Source organism: Oryza sativa, chromosome 1 (assembly GCF_034140825.1).
Source record: "Oryza sativa Japonica Group chromosome 1, ASM3414082v1".
Lineage (NCBI taxonomy): Eukaryota > Viridiplantae > Streptophyta > Magnoliopsida > Poales > Poaceae > Oryza > Oryza sativa.
This window is the reverse complement of record NC_089035.1, coordinates 16,796,630-16,811,138: the sequence shown is the minus strand read 5'-3', so window position 1 is coordinate 16,811,138 and position 14,509 is coordinate 16,796,630. Positions and strand designations below refer to the sequence as shown.

General features: G+C 39.5%; 1 protein-coding gene across 8 annotated transcripts; it reads right to left on the bottom strand.

The window, feature by feature from the left end:
• Window positions 1-2,268: 2,268 nt before the first annotated feature.
• LOC4324533 (ABC transporter B family member 9) lies at window positions 2,269-14,462 on the bottom strand. 8 transcript variants are annotated; one of them, XM_066308694.1, is made up of 6 exons: window positions 14,316-14,462; window positions 14,036-14,235; window positions 13,756-13,957; window positions 12,909-13,024; window positions 12,573-12,683; window positions 2,269-2,858 (listed from the first exon to the last, which is right to left on the bottom strand). In XM_066308694.1, the coding sequence occupies exons 2-5, from the start codon at window positions 14,148-14,150 to the stop codon at window positions 12,607-12,609; spliced, it is 510 nt and encodes a 169-aa protein (XP_066164791.1). In that variant the 5' UTR covers window positions 14,151-14,235; window positions 14,316-14,462; the 3' UTR covers window positions 2,269-2,858; window positions 12,573-12,606. The 8 variants fall into 8 exon arrangements, with proteins under 8 accessions (XP_066164791.1, XP_066164792.1, XP_066164789.1 ...); XM_066308695.1 differs by having other exon boundaries at window positions 12,596-12,683; XM_066308692.1 differs by having other exon boundaries at window positions 2,269-2,852; window positions 14,036-14,462.
• Between the last annotated feature and the right edge of the window lie 47 nt (window positions 14,463-14,509).

Sequence of the window (14,509 nt, the reverse complement as noted above, 5' to 3'; positions counted from 1 at the left end):
TTCTGGCCCGCACGGGTGCAATGTTTTTGACTGAAATGAAAAAGTTCAAAAAGCACCAAGACATGATTTTTGGACATATTGGAGTGTATTGGATGTGTTCGTGGCAAAAACTCACTTGGTGATTCGCGCGGTGTACTTTTGTCAGTTAATGCCAATATTGGCATATTTTGGCCCGTACGGGTGCGATGTTTTTAACTGGAGTGAAAAAGTTCAAAAAGCACCAAGACATGATTTTTGGACATATTGGAGTGTATTGGATGTGTTCGTGGCAAAAACTCACTTGGTGATTCGCGCGGCGAACTTTTGTCACTTAATGCCAATATTGGCATATTTTCGTCCACACGGGTGCGATGTTTTTGACCGGAATGAAAAAGTTCAAAAAGCACCAAAACATGATTTTTGGACATATTGGAGTGTATTGGGTGCGTTCATGGCAAAAACTCACTTCGTGATTCGCGCGGCGAAATTTTGTCAATTAATTCCAATGTTGGCATATTTTGGCCCACACGGTTGCGATGTTTTTGACCGGAATGAAAAAGTTCAGAAAGCGACAAAACATGATTTTTGGACATATTGGAGTGTATTGGGTGTGTTCGTGGCAAAAACTCACTTCGTGATTCGTGCGGCGAACTCTTGTCAAATAATGCCAATATTGGCATATTTTGGCCCGCACAGGTGCGATGTTTTTGACCGGAATGAAAAAGTTCAAAAAGCATCAAAACATGATTTTTGGACATATTGGAGTGTATTGGGTGTGTTCGTGGCAAAAACTCACTTCGTGAATTGCGCGACGAAATTTTGTCAATTAATGCCAATATTGCTATATTTTGGCACACACGGGTGCGTTTTTTTTTGTACCGGAATGAAAAGTTCGAAAAGCACCAAAACATGATTTTTGGACATTTTGGATTGTATTGGGTGCGTTCGTGGCAAAAACTCACTTCGTGATTCGCGCGGCGAACTTTTGTTTATTAATGCGAATATTGGCACACGAGGGTGCGATGTTTTTGACCATAATCAAAAAGTTTAAAAAACGCCAAAACATGATTTTTGGACCTATTGGAGTGTATTGGGTGTGTTCGTGGCAAAAACTCACTACGTGATTCGTGCGGTGAACTTTTATCAATTAATGCCAATATTGGCACATGAGGGTGCGATGTTTTTGACCGGAATCAAAAAGTTCAAAAAACGCCAAAACTTGATTTTTCGACATATTGGATATGAAGTGGTTTGTACAAGTAATGCATTGGAACATTGTTTTCATTTTTTAGCTGTAAGAAATTGGAGAGGGTTCAAGTGTTCAACACGGTTACTCCATGTGCTTGTTGTTTTGTAGTTGTGATGGGATAATTATCCTTGTGTCATTTTTCACTTGACAAATGAAATTAAATGTGCCTGCAAATATCGGATGATAGTTATTGACAAACGAACTAATATGAAAATAAGTATAATTAGCATCTCTTTTTGGTTGTGTTGATGTCTTTCAGGCGGCGCGCAAAGGCGCGCCCCATCATCTAGTATGTTTTAATCCTGTCACAACACATGGTGGTAGAATAATTTGAGCTAATTTTGAGAGCGCAGTAGTAATTAAAGATGTAAAAGCCAGGGATAAAACCTAGGTATCTATTGTAAGCAAAAACACCATAGATAAATGAATATGTATACATGAGGGTAAATTTTGAACAGAGAAACATGGCATGTAATATTTTGAAGGAAACAGGCAGCAGAGGGAGTTTGAAGTGAAAAAAGGGAAATCTACCAAAATTCGCACAGAAATCAAAAGTGCAAACCCTGCAATAACCTAATTTGTATTTCACATTATGAATAGTAGAGCACATATATGACAACATTAAAATAATGGCCAGCACTGCTGCACTGGTATATGGATAATGGTTAGAATATTTGCAGAACATTAAGAACTCCATCTTCTATATGTGCGCTTGAAATGAAAAACCTTCAACATGACAAAATAGTTAACCTTTAATCTAGTACAGATCAATTACCAAAATATTTGATTTTTACTGTCTAGACTGATTCGAGTTCCTTAAAAAGCTAAGATGGTGCACTGCTTGATTGCTGACTCAGGCTAAGCTATTTTGGTCACTTTCCCAACTCATCTCTCTCGTTTTTTTTTACGTGCAATGAGTTTTTTGCAATATATATATATATATATATATATATATATATATATATATATATATATATATATATATATATATATATATATATATATATATATATATATATATATATATATTATATATAAAGTTGTTTTAAAAAATTATATTAATTCATTCTTCGAGTTTTTTTAGCGAATACAATCATGCGTTAATACATACATCATTTTGTTTGCCAGAGACAACTCCTTCCGAATGCAGCCTCAGTGACTCTAGTAGTCTAGTTTCATACTCCAATTGTTTCTTGGGTGAAACCATAAAAGAGGCATACAAGGCAAGAAACCAACACAACAGTAGTAGAGCTCATAAAAAACAACACAGCAAAACAATATGCCAAGACATTTGAATGAATTGGAGAATAAGACAATATAGAGGAGGGGCTGCAAGATGTTACCATGAAACTGATCTTGCTAATCTGGCAATCCCCGAGTAGACCTGCTTTGTGGCTGACCATGTCGTTAATTTACTTCCACTGCCTCACAAAGCGTGGGTGCCACTATGGCTGCAATAGTCATCGTCGTCCCTTGGGAGCAGGGACAGCTGGGCTCTGCTAACGGCGCTGGCACCCCTTGCAGCGCCGAAGCCTGCAATACTAGCCGATATTCGTCAGCACAAGAGGACCATGCGAGCAGCCCATATTCGTGGAGTTCGACAGTAGAACAACTTCATGCAGTCCTGCACCTAGGGATGAACACGGAGATGAGCAAGCTGACTAATTATGTTTCAATTAATCATGAAAACCATAAAAAGAAAACCACGCTGCAAATATGAAACAAAACATACATATGCTAAACGTAGAAGTATCTAGTGGCATGCTTATGTTATGTTTCCAGGGATCCTGGGGGTCCCTGGTAAATTATCAAATTCTAGCTAAATTACAGCATGTTAACTACAATATCGATAAATAGTTACATGATTAGTATGTATTGGACTCTTGGTATTTTTTTTGTTCAGGGTACACCACTGAAAATATCTATTAGCACAATGCAAGCAGGTGGAAACATCACCGTAGTACATGATGACCAACAACCATGGTAGTATGTGAAAGCATCATTGAGAAGATCAGAAGAGGCACCTTTGGTCTCCTCGAATTAATATTAAGGATTGACGAGGATCCTCAAGCAATCATGTGGTCTCCTCGACAATATTAGGTTATGAATTACATACATTTCTACTACATGTATTAAGGATTTCTTTATCTCTAAGTAGTCTCCTTAAATTGGAATATGATTGACCTACAGTCTCTATCTATAAATCGCAATGTCATTTTTATCCCCTCTGTCTTATATAAAATTCTAAATACTTTCTGCAACATCTTAAAAACTAAGCACTTTCTTCCCTACCATCTTAAAGTACTATATATTACATATTGATTATCCTCTGAAACAAAATTATGTAACTATTGCTTTTCTCAATTTCATGGCAGGATAAGCGATGTTCCAGGGATGATATGAATCTTTCTTAGGTACAATAGCACAACACTTAAGATCTTTATGAAAAAATTTCATCCTAGAATATATATATGAAGGCAAGTTCAGAGTCATAGTGAGATAATTTTATATGAGTTCTTATAATAAATTACAAGGTGAGATATATAAACATGCCACTAATCTAGTTTAGTGTTGTCAAAAAAAATCTTACAAAAAGGAAATGGAAGAAAAGGGTAGTGAACTGACACATTGTATAATGAATAGGTAAATTGATCGCCAATAAATTCTAGAATCAAGAATGGGCGCTAGATATTCATGATCATGTAAGATCAATGTGTGTTTTGATTCTTATTCTGTGATGAACAATTGGCATCTGTGATTATTGGTTTTGATATTTGGAGATTATCGTTGAAGTGGTTTTGGAGATAATCAATTTTCAGCTGATGATCGGATTCACTCTTATTTTATGTGACCGGTCCGACCGGGTGGAGGTTGCCGGTCGGACCGGAGATATGTGTGCGGTCTGACCGGCCAGGCCCACGGTCTGACCGGCCGACGCTGTGTTGGTTTCGGTTTCGGGTTGGTTCTTTGGATATCCGTGATTGTTTCATGGTTATGGCTTCTAGATGGATACTATACGTATGTAATACTGTTGTTTGCTAACAATGAGTCAAGTTGGGGATAGCTTGGTCTTGGAATATGGTTTCTTTGTTTGTTTCATGTGTAGGTGACTCGATGCCTCGGGAGAGTATTTGCGGTGATGGACCGGGAGTTGGTTTGGTGGTAAGACGATGTCCGTGGTGGTCAGATATCATGCGGGATACTAAGGCTAGAGTTGATGCACATGGTTGGTGAAGATTCCATATGGCATACGATGGAGGTATTGTGTGCGTATGGGATGCGGAGTCGAATTTGGAAGGAGTCTAAATTTGGTACGATTGGTTATGTTAAGTTTGTGTCTTGTACTAGAAGGTTTTCTAAGGTGTTTAGGACTCTTAGTATGAGTTTGGTTCGTGGCTTTAGGCTGCCTACCTCATGTATAAATAGAGGGGGAGCGTGAGGCTTCCCGGTATCGATTTTGTATCGCTTTTGGAGAGCAATTGAGTTGCTAGTTTAGCTAGGGTTTCGAGTTTAGTCGAGATTTTTGTAAGGAGTGCTGTTGGTGCAGTTTGTAAACACAGCGAGAAGCAATAAAGTTGTCATCTACTTTGAGAGTTCTTCGATTTGTGTTTCACCGGGTTTCGACGGTCTAACCGGCGGCACACCGGCGGTCAGACCGGCAGCATCGCGACGGTCCGACCGGCGGGCACACGGCGGTCAGACTGGCGGCGATAGGAGTCGGCAGCAGGCATCTCGGCGGTTCGACCGGAGTTCGATCTCGGTCAGACCGACATTCATCAGGCGGTTCGACCAGCGCAACACCTTCAGTCAGACCGCGATCCATCGAATTTGAGGGTAACTTTTATTTCCGCTAAAAGTTTTGGTTTTTGGGTATATCAACCATTCACCCCCCCCTCTGGTTGGCTTAGTTCTTGTGATTCGATCCTACAAGTGGTATCAGAGCCTTGTTTTCTTTTTTGGATTTTTATCGATCTAGAGTTTTTGCCATGGCTACTCCCGCTAGGTTTTCAACTAAGCCTCATGTTTTCAATGGAACCGATTTTTCTCATTGGTGTAGTAGGATGCAATCTTATATTATGGCTGAAGATTATGATATTTGGAAAAAAGTTTCTCATCCTTATGTGATTCCTGAAGCTATTAATACTGCTGTTGAAAAAACTGCTTTTGAACAAAATAGCAAAGCTCGCAATATTCTTTTGAGTGGGATTTCTCGTTCGAATTATGATCGTGTTGCTCATCTTCAAACTGCTCATGAGATTTGGATTGCTTTGAGTAATTTTCATCAAGGAACAAATAATATTAACGAACTTCGTCGTGATCTTTTCAAAAAGGAGTATATTAAATTTGAGATGAAACCTAGAGAAGCTTTGGATGACTATCTTTCTCGGTTTAATAAAATTTTGAGTGATCTTAGATCTGTTGATTCTTCTTATGATGCTAATTATCCACAATCTGAGATTTCTCGTCACTTTTTGAATGGTCTTGACATGTCTATTTGGGAGATGAAAGTTACATCTATTCAGGAGTCTGTTAACATGTCTACTTTGACCTTGGATTCGCTTTACACAAAATTGAAAACTCATGAGATGAATATTCTTACTCGTAAAGTTGATTCTAAGTCTAGTGCTTTGGTTTTTTCTTCAACTTCTTTGGATGTTGGTGCTTCTTCATCGAAGTCTTCTGTTCTTGCTTTATTTAATGCCATGTCCGATGATCAACTCAAACAGTTCGAGGAGGAGGACTTGGTTTTGTTATCTAACAAATTTTCTCGAGCTATGAAAAATGTTAGGAACAGGAAAAGAGGAGAACCGAATCGTTGTTTTGAGTGTGGAGCACTTGATCATCTTCGCTCGCATTGTCCTAAGCTTGGGAGAGGAAAGAAGGAAGATGATGGTAGAGTCAAAGATGATGACGTGAATAAGAAGAAGAACATGAAGGAGAAGGAGAAGAAGAAGCATTGTATTCAGTGGTTAATCCAAGAAATTATAAAAGCTTTTGATGAATCGGAAGATGAAGATGAGAGCAAAGGTAAGCAAGTTGATCTAGCTTTTATTGCTCGTAATGCAAGTTCTGATGTTGATGAATCTAATGATGATAATGAAGAAAAGCTTAGTTATGATCAATTAGAATATGCTGCTTATAAATTTGCTAAGAAACTTCAAACATGTTCTATTGTGCTTGATGAGAAGGATCATACTATTGAGATTCTTAATGCTGAAATTGCTAGATTAAAATCTTTGATTCCTAATGATGATAATTGTCAATCTTGTGAAGTTTTATTTTCTGAAATTAATGCTTTGCGAGATGTCAATTCTGTTAATTCCAAGAAATTAGAATTTGAGATTGAAAAATCTAAAAAGTTGGAGTCTTCTTTTGCTCTTGGATTTGCTTTACATGCTCGTGTTGTTGATGAGTTGATTTTGACAAAGAACGTTTTGAAAAAATACAAAGATGCTTTTTGTGCAAGTTCTTTGGTCAATGCTTCATGTGCAAATAAGGCAAAACAAAACAATGGTGTTTTGATTTCTCAAGATTGTTCAAAGTGTGTTTTGAATGAGTTGAAGTTGAAAGATGCTTTAGAGCGTGTTAAACACATGGAAGAAATTATTAAACAAGATGAGGTGTTTTCATGCTCAACTTGTAGAAAACAAAAAGGTCTTTTGGATGCTTGTAAAAATTGTGCTATTCTTACTCAGGAGGTTTCTTATTTGAAAAGTTCTTTGCAAAGATTTTCTGATGGTAAAAAGAACCTCAACATGATTCTTGATCAATCTAACGTTAGCACACACAATCGTGGTTTAGGTTTTGATTCTTATTCAAAGGACCTTGATGTCGCCTAGAGGGGGAAATGCGGAAGCTAAAACAAAACAGGGTCGGATTGTCTGATATCAGGTCGGATAGTCTTATGCGATCAGATAGTCTGAACTGAGATCAGACTATCTGACCTGCACAACAACAATACAAACAAAAGAACAACATAAGAGATCTAGATTCAATCCACAAGCAAAGAGGTGAGCTCGACGAACAACAATATTAGCATAGCACAAAGCAATGGAACAAGAAGGTAAAGAGAGTGAGGATATCACCGAGGTTTATGCGGCGATGTATTTCCTGGAGTTCAAATCCTTGAGGGGGTTCTAGTCTCCGTTGAGGGGCTCGCAAAGAGTCTGGTCTTTTTCAACCCTATCCTCGTAAGGTTGCACAAATGCACTACTCCTTCCACTAAGGGTATCTCTTTCCTTACGGAGGCGAGATCGGGCCTTCACAAACTTCTCTTAGCCAACCACACGTAGATCGGTGGCCCAAGAACGACACCTAGCCGTCTAGGAGTCCTCAACCTCCAAGAGTAATAAACACCACACAACTCTTGGACAAATCTTAGTGCTCAAGATCAAAAGGAACACACACTAAACTCCCAAACTCTAAATCCACCCACAAAGATCCAAGTCACAAAGAACAAGGGGGATTTGAGATAGAGAGGGAGAGAGCTCAAAGATCCAAAGCACTTAGCACAAAGCTCAACCCAAAACAAGATTTGAATGAAATGAGTTTGGGCAACCCTAGAAAAGGGTTGGTGGGGGGTTTATATAGATCCCCCAAAATGTGACCATTGGAGGGGAATCTTTCAGCCCACGTCGGATAGTCCGATACAAGATCGGGTAGTCCGATATTTTAAACCTCCAAGGCAACGAGAAACAGAGAACGAAGTTCCATGAAATTTTGGACTTTCCGAGACATCGGACTATCTGATGTTAAATCGGAGTGTCTGATATTTTAGAAGCAAAAACTTCGTCCTCAAATAGAGACTCAAGTTCCATGAAATTTCGGAGTCTTTGTGTCATCGGACTATCTAATCCGACATCGGATACTCCGATACTTAGAAAAACTCACTCGATAGGATTTTTCAAATCGAAACAGAGATAGAAGTTCTGTGAAAAATCGGATAGTCCGATACATCGGATAGTCTGATTTCAAATCGGATAGTCTGATGTTGCTCAAGTAAAAATGCAATAACTTTTTACTCCGAACTCCGATTTCAAAGATCTTGGACTCTATGGAAAGCTAGTTTCGTGGGCTATCAAACCCAACATAAAACATGGTCCAAAACCTTCAAGAGATGTTGAAAAACTTGCATAGAAACCCGGTGTAAGTGTTGTGACAAGTGAAACAACTCGGGATTGAAATTTTGGCTTAGGTTTTTCAACTCACACAAAGATGAAGCATTTTGAGCACTAGTATTCAACCAATTATATGCATGTGGTATCCCTCTTAATAGTACGGCCTCCTAAACTCAAATTTGAAAGGCAAAGTTATACCAATAGGAGTACCTTCACACCATATTGTTTCTTCACTTGTAGGGTTACCAACGTCAAGGTCATTTGATCATCGGGAAGATCTCATCTTCTTGATCTTTGACATTTCGTCTTCCATTTCTCAAATGATTGATGTGGATAATACATGGCTTCAAATGGCCTCTCACAGTTCATCACGACACAGTCTTCACTCGCCCTTCACCACCGGTTTCGGTTCGTCGGCGCCAAGCCCCTTGCTTGCCCTTCACCACTGCATGGTCCATCACAACTGAGCGTCGCTTGCGCTTCACCGTCTTGCCATAGGTAGTCACTTCATACCCGCATCTTCAATATCTTCTCTTTAATTCTCATCCATCGATAAGTCCATTTCCTAGCTTCTTCATCGGACTAATCACTTGCTTATACACTCAATAAGTGCATTAGTCCCTTAATCATTTGTCATCAATAAACCAAAACCCACTAGGGGCATAGATGCTCTTTCACTTATGCTCATCATGCTAGACATCCTCCTATTGTTTTGGGTGTTGCTAGGAGGGGTGAAATTTTGATTGAAACTGAGCCTAAGAACACTGTGTTTAAATCTGCTGGCATCATGTCTTCTTTGAATGCATCTTCTTCGAAATCAAATGTTGTGAATGCAAAATCTTCTGTTGATGCAAAACCATTGATTTCAAAACCATCTACTTCACAAACTAGTCGTGAGAAGTACACTTGTTCTCTTTGTGGAAAAGATGGACATTTGGTTGGTTTTTGTTTTAGACTTGCCCATAAACAGAAAAAGGAAAGAGAAATTGCTTTTGCAAAACGATGTTGGCGAAAATCGGGTTTTAATTCGAGGACCACGGTTAGACCGACACTGACTAGTCGGTCAGACCGGCCAGCGGTCAGACCACAGTTGAACCGGCGGTTAGACCGGTTGCCAGGCCCGGTCAGACCGCAGGTACAGCGGCGGTCAGACTGGCCTCGGGGCAATTTTGCGCGAAATTCAAATCAGACTTTTGTGAAGCAAAAAGGTAATTTTTCAGGTAAGTCTGATTCTGATTTTGTCAGTGCATATGTACCTACTGGTTCTACTGGTCGTGTGACTCAGTGTTGGATTCCAAAATTTCTTATTTCTAACCCCAACACGGAGGCCTCGACACCTTCTCATTCGTAGGTATTTTTGGCGGCATACTCCCCATGAGTGTTCCATTTTAAGATGACAATTGCTTCTCAAGGTAACATCAATTTACTTTTGGATTGACATATATTTGGTTTTACTTTCTTAATTATTAGCTTTTCATATGCTAGTGTTTGAGGTAGTAGTTTTTGTTAATACAAGTGTATACATGTCAATTCATGAGAATCTTGGTGATATCATTGGCAATTGGATGTCTTTTTCAAAATCTTTGATTTCTTCTTGATTTTTGTTCGAGGAGAATTGAGGTTATTTTGAGGGGGAGTTAGTGTTTTTTCATAAATCCTTTTGGCATGCGTTGAGGGGGAGTTTGTACCTCATGGTTTTATCAAGCAAAAATATGACAATGAAAAAATTGATAAAAGAGATATTTGTTCTATACATATGGTATTTCCTTATGCATGCTAGCAATACTTTGAAGATTTATTTGTCTCTAGAATAGCTTGTATGTATTCTAGTCTTTTCATGAGATTTAGATATTGCTTTTAAGTGAGATGATGCATGACACTAATTCTTTTACTTGAATTAAGAAAATATGCAATATTGATGCTAGCATATGGTTTGATTTATAAATGCTCTATATATATGCTTTATTGAATTGTTATTCCTCAAAATTGTTTTAATTGCTCATTGTGAAAAAGAGAATAAAAAATATGAAAAAATGAATACCGAATCCTTGGAAACAGTCTTAACGACAAGGACGTATTCGATGTGAGCAAAATAATGGGTGCCGAATCCCTAGAAACAGTATTGACGACAGGGACATACCCGGAATAAAAGAGAAAAATATGAGCAAAAAGGCTTAAAAAATTCAAAAATTCTCTTGGTTATTTTGTGCTAAAGTTTATTTGAGAAAGAGTGATAAATGCAATAGGTATATGTGTTTAGTGTTTATTTTTCAACCTATGTGCTTGTTAAGATGTTGCATTATAAATCGTATGAAATCATGAATTTTGATTGTTGATTCAAGCTTAATTGTAAAATCTTTGGTTCATGGTTATACTTTAATGCATGCTTGCTATAATATAGATGGGTTCATCTTCTTTTTATTGCAACACATGACATGATATGCTATATGTATGCTAAGCTCTTATACATTAATGAACATAATTCCTATGCTTGATGAAATCATTGTCAAAAGGGGGAGAAGTAATATGAAAATTTTTAGTTCAATTGGGAATTTCTTTCTTTTAAAAAGGGGAAGAAGTTTTCTTTTGGATTTTTGAGAGTTTTTGAGAAAAGCATGTTTTTGGGAATTTCTTTCTTTTAAAAAGGGGGAGAAGTTTTCTTTTGGATTTTTGAGCACAATGTGTACGTTTGTACGAAGTGTGCTTTTTACCACTTTTGTTTTTATTTTTCCAAACACCAAACATTTTTGATGAGGTTTGCCAATGTGTTCATTAAGGGGGAGATTGTAAGATCAAAGTGTGTTTTGATTCTTATTCTGTGATGAACAATTGGCATCTGTGATTATTGGTTTTGATATTTGGAGATTATCGTTGAAGTGGTTTTGGAGATAATCAATTTTCAGCTGATGATCGGATTCACTCTTATTTTATGTGACTGGTCCGACCGGGTGGAGCTTGCCAGTCAGACCGGAGATATGTGTGCGGTCAGACCGGCCAGGCCCGCGGTCTGACCGGCCGACGCTGTGTTGGTTTTGGTTTTGGGTTGGTTCTTTGGATATCCGTGATTGTTTCATGGTTATGGCTTCTAGATGGATACTATACGTATATAATACTGTTGTTTGCTAACAATGAGTCAAGTTGGGGATAGCTTGGTCTTGGAATATGGTTTCTTTGTTTGTTTCATGTGTAGGTGACTCGATGCCTCGGGAGAGTATTTGCGGTGATGGACCGGGAGTCGGCTTGGTGGTAAGACGATGTCCGTGGTGGTCAGATATCATGCGGGATACTAAGGCTAGAGTTGATGCACGTGGTTGGTGAAGATTCCATATGGCATACGATGGAGGTATTGTGTGCGTATGGGATGCGGAGTCGAATTTGGAAGGAGTCCAAATTTGGTACGATTGGTTATGTTAAGTTTGTGTCTTGTACTAGAGGGTTTCCTAAGGTGTTTAGGACTCTTAGTATGAGTTTGGTTCGTGGCTTTAGGCTGCCTACCTCATGTATAAATAGAGGGGGAGCGTGAGGCTTCCCGGTATCGATTTTGTATCGCTTTTGGAGAGCAATTGAGTTGCTAGTTTAGCTAGGGTTTCGAGTTTAGTCGAGATTTTTGTAAGGAGTGTTGTTGGTGCACTTTGCAAACACAGAGAGAAGCAATAAAGTTGTCATCTACTTTGAGAGTTCTTCGATTTGTGTTTCACCGGGTTTCGACGGTCTAACCGGCGGTCAGACCGGCAGCATCGCGGCGGTCCGACCTGCGGGCACACGGCGGTCAGACTGGTGGTGACAGGAGTCGGCAGCAGGCATCTCGTCGGTTCGACCGGAGTTCGATCTCGGTCAGACCGACGTTCATCAGGCGGTTCGACCAGCGCAACACCTTCGGTTAGACCGCAATCCATCGAATTTGAGAGTAACTTTTATTTCCGCTATAAGTTTTGGTTTTTGGGTATATCAACCATTCACCCCCCTCTGGTTGGCTTAGTTCTTGTGATTCGATCCTACAGATCAAATACCCATATTTTTGCATACTCCTGACTTTAGATTCTAGGTCATATGAAATAATTGGCTAGTAATATGATTCTTGAATATTGATAGGTAAATTAGACGCTGCAGCAATAAACAAAAACAAAGCAGATGCACACAATCATAAATCATTACTGCAACTCAAAACATTCTACATATATATGTCCCCATTGAAGCATATCCCACATATGTTTGAGAGCACCTACCAATAGCAGAACTGTAGTAGTACCTGTAAGCTCCTCAAGTTATACATTTCCTGGCTCTTGAGACGTGCACCGGCAACAGAAAACATGACGCTGACCGCAGTGCATGGCTAACTGAAAATGGTAGGAAAAAAATGTCAACAGAAATTTAGCTAATCCAATTTTCAAAATCCCAAATGGGCCAATCGGTAGCTCTGAACAAATGCATGCAACAGTTGTACCACTTTGTATGGCAAGCGAGAACACTGAATATTTTCTCATTGGACCATGGTAGTGCCAGGTACGAAAAGTAAACACTTATGAACTCAATATCCCCTTGAATGTCATCTAGCTTCCTACCTGTGGTGCTGTATGCATCGATCTTAGGTTCCCTGTTGATTGTTTCCAATATCTTGTATACTGCAGCCTGGCCTCCTGCAAACTCTCTCATGCTTGGAGATGCCTGACCTGAAGCTCTGGTGAATGCAACAGTAAAGTTTCAGCTTCTGGAACTAATAAGTAGTTACTGTTAGTTTAATTGAAAAGAAATATCATATACAATCATGGAAAACATACAATAGCACATACCGACTGTAGTAGCTAATTCATTGACTATTGAAAACTCATATACTGAAATTGTCTGATAAGGTTCTTTTTGAAGGAAAAAGAGATGAGAAGAAGCAATTTTTTAATAAAAGAAGACGCTATGAAAATACAATTGACGTAAATCCAAAAGGCCTGTGTTGCATTATTGCCTTTGTCGAATGAGATAATTCAACTTTTGTGACAGTGAATTGGTATTGTGTTGACACCAAAATATAAAGTGGATATGCTCTTAGTTTGTTGCTGCTAACTGAACAATCCCTTATTAGCAGGATGTTCACGAAAACAAAATATACGTGCACACAGTTGGTTTAGCAGGATGTTAACGAAAACAATCCCTTATTACTGTCAAGTGTCAAACAGCAGCTAACTTACCTTTTTTTTGTCCTGGCCGAACATGTCTAAATCAGCACAAAATCAAAATACTCCAATGGGTAAAGACCATTTTATCAGTCACCAAATAACTAACTGAAAATTCTATGATGATATTATTTTTTTCAATCCTAAAAACTTTTATACTCATAATATTTCTTACAAGGAAACCATTTGTCAATCACGAGAACAATGCAACTGAATTGATTAGGAGGATGGCCGAGAAACTTACAGCAAGCCGATGAGCACGACGAATATGACATTCATCACTTGTGCTCCGGTGCATGTATATCCCTTCTCCAGGATCAGCTTGGCATCATAAGAAATCCCCAGGGAGTAGCCACAGAAGAGGAGCACTATGACCGTGCCCATGGCCATGCCGGCTGCGACGTTCTCCGGAACGTTGGAGCTGTACGTGCTCTTCATGACGCAACCTGCATTTGTCGGACCGAATGTTCAGAGACATGGCGACATGTACACAAAGTTAACTGAAGGGAAGACTGAATGTTTACTGTTCTGCTGCGCGAAGGCCACTGCGAAGCTGCTCAGGAATGTGACAAGAAGATGGACAAAATTACCGATCTTGTCACACATTCTCAAGACGACCGACGACCTCACCGGTGTCATCGTCGTCACCTCCCAACCGGATCGGAATCACAAGCCCATATCGTCCCCGTCACTGCCCCACCGCTTGCCGCCGTCTCCGCACCATCTAGACACAGGCAGAGAAATCCACCTAGGAGAAAGACGAGAGGGAAAGAAGAGGCGAGGGGACAAAGAGGAGACGACAACCTGTCAAGCGAGAAGGAGAGATCTTTCTTTTAGACAACGGCAGCGATTTCGTGGCGGCGTTGTGGTGGCCGGTGGAGTGGAAGAGGAAGAAGCGGCGCCAGCAAGAGAAACCGACGAGAAATCCGCGCGGGGAAGACGAGACGGGGCGCGGGCTCGAGCCGAGGTCGTCGTGACTTGTGTCGCATCAGGTGCTG

Coding starts and splice junctions, on each gene's coding strand:
- LOC4324533 (XM_066308692.1), bottom strand. CDS start 14,150: ATGACACCGGTGAGGTCGTCGGTCGTCTTGAGAATGTGTGACAAGATC. Junction 13,958..14,035: donor GGCCTTCGCGCAGCAGAACA/GTAAACATTCAG, acceptor CGACAAATGCAG/GTTGCGTCATGAAGAGCACG. Junction 12,684..12,908: donor CGATGCATACAGCACCACAG/GTAGGAAGCTAG, acceptor TACCATTTTCAG/TTAGCCATGCACTGCGGTCA.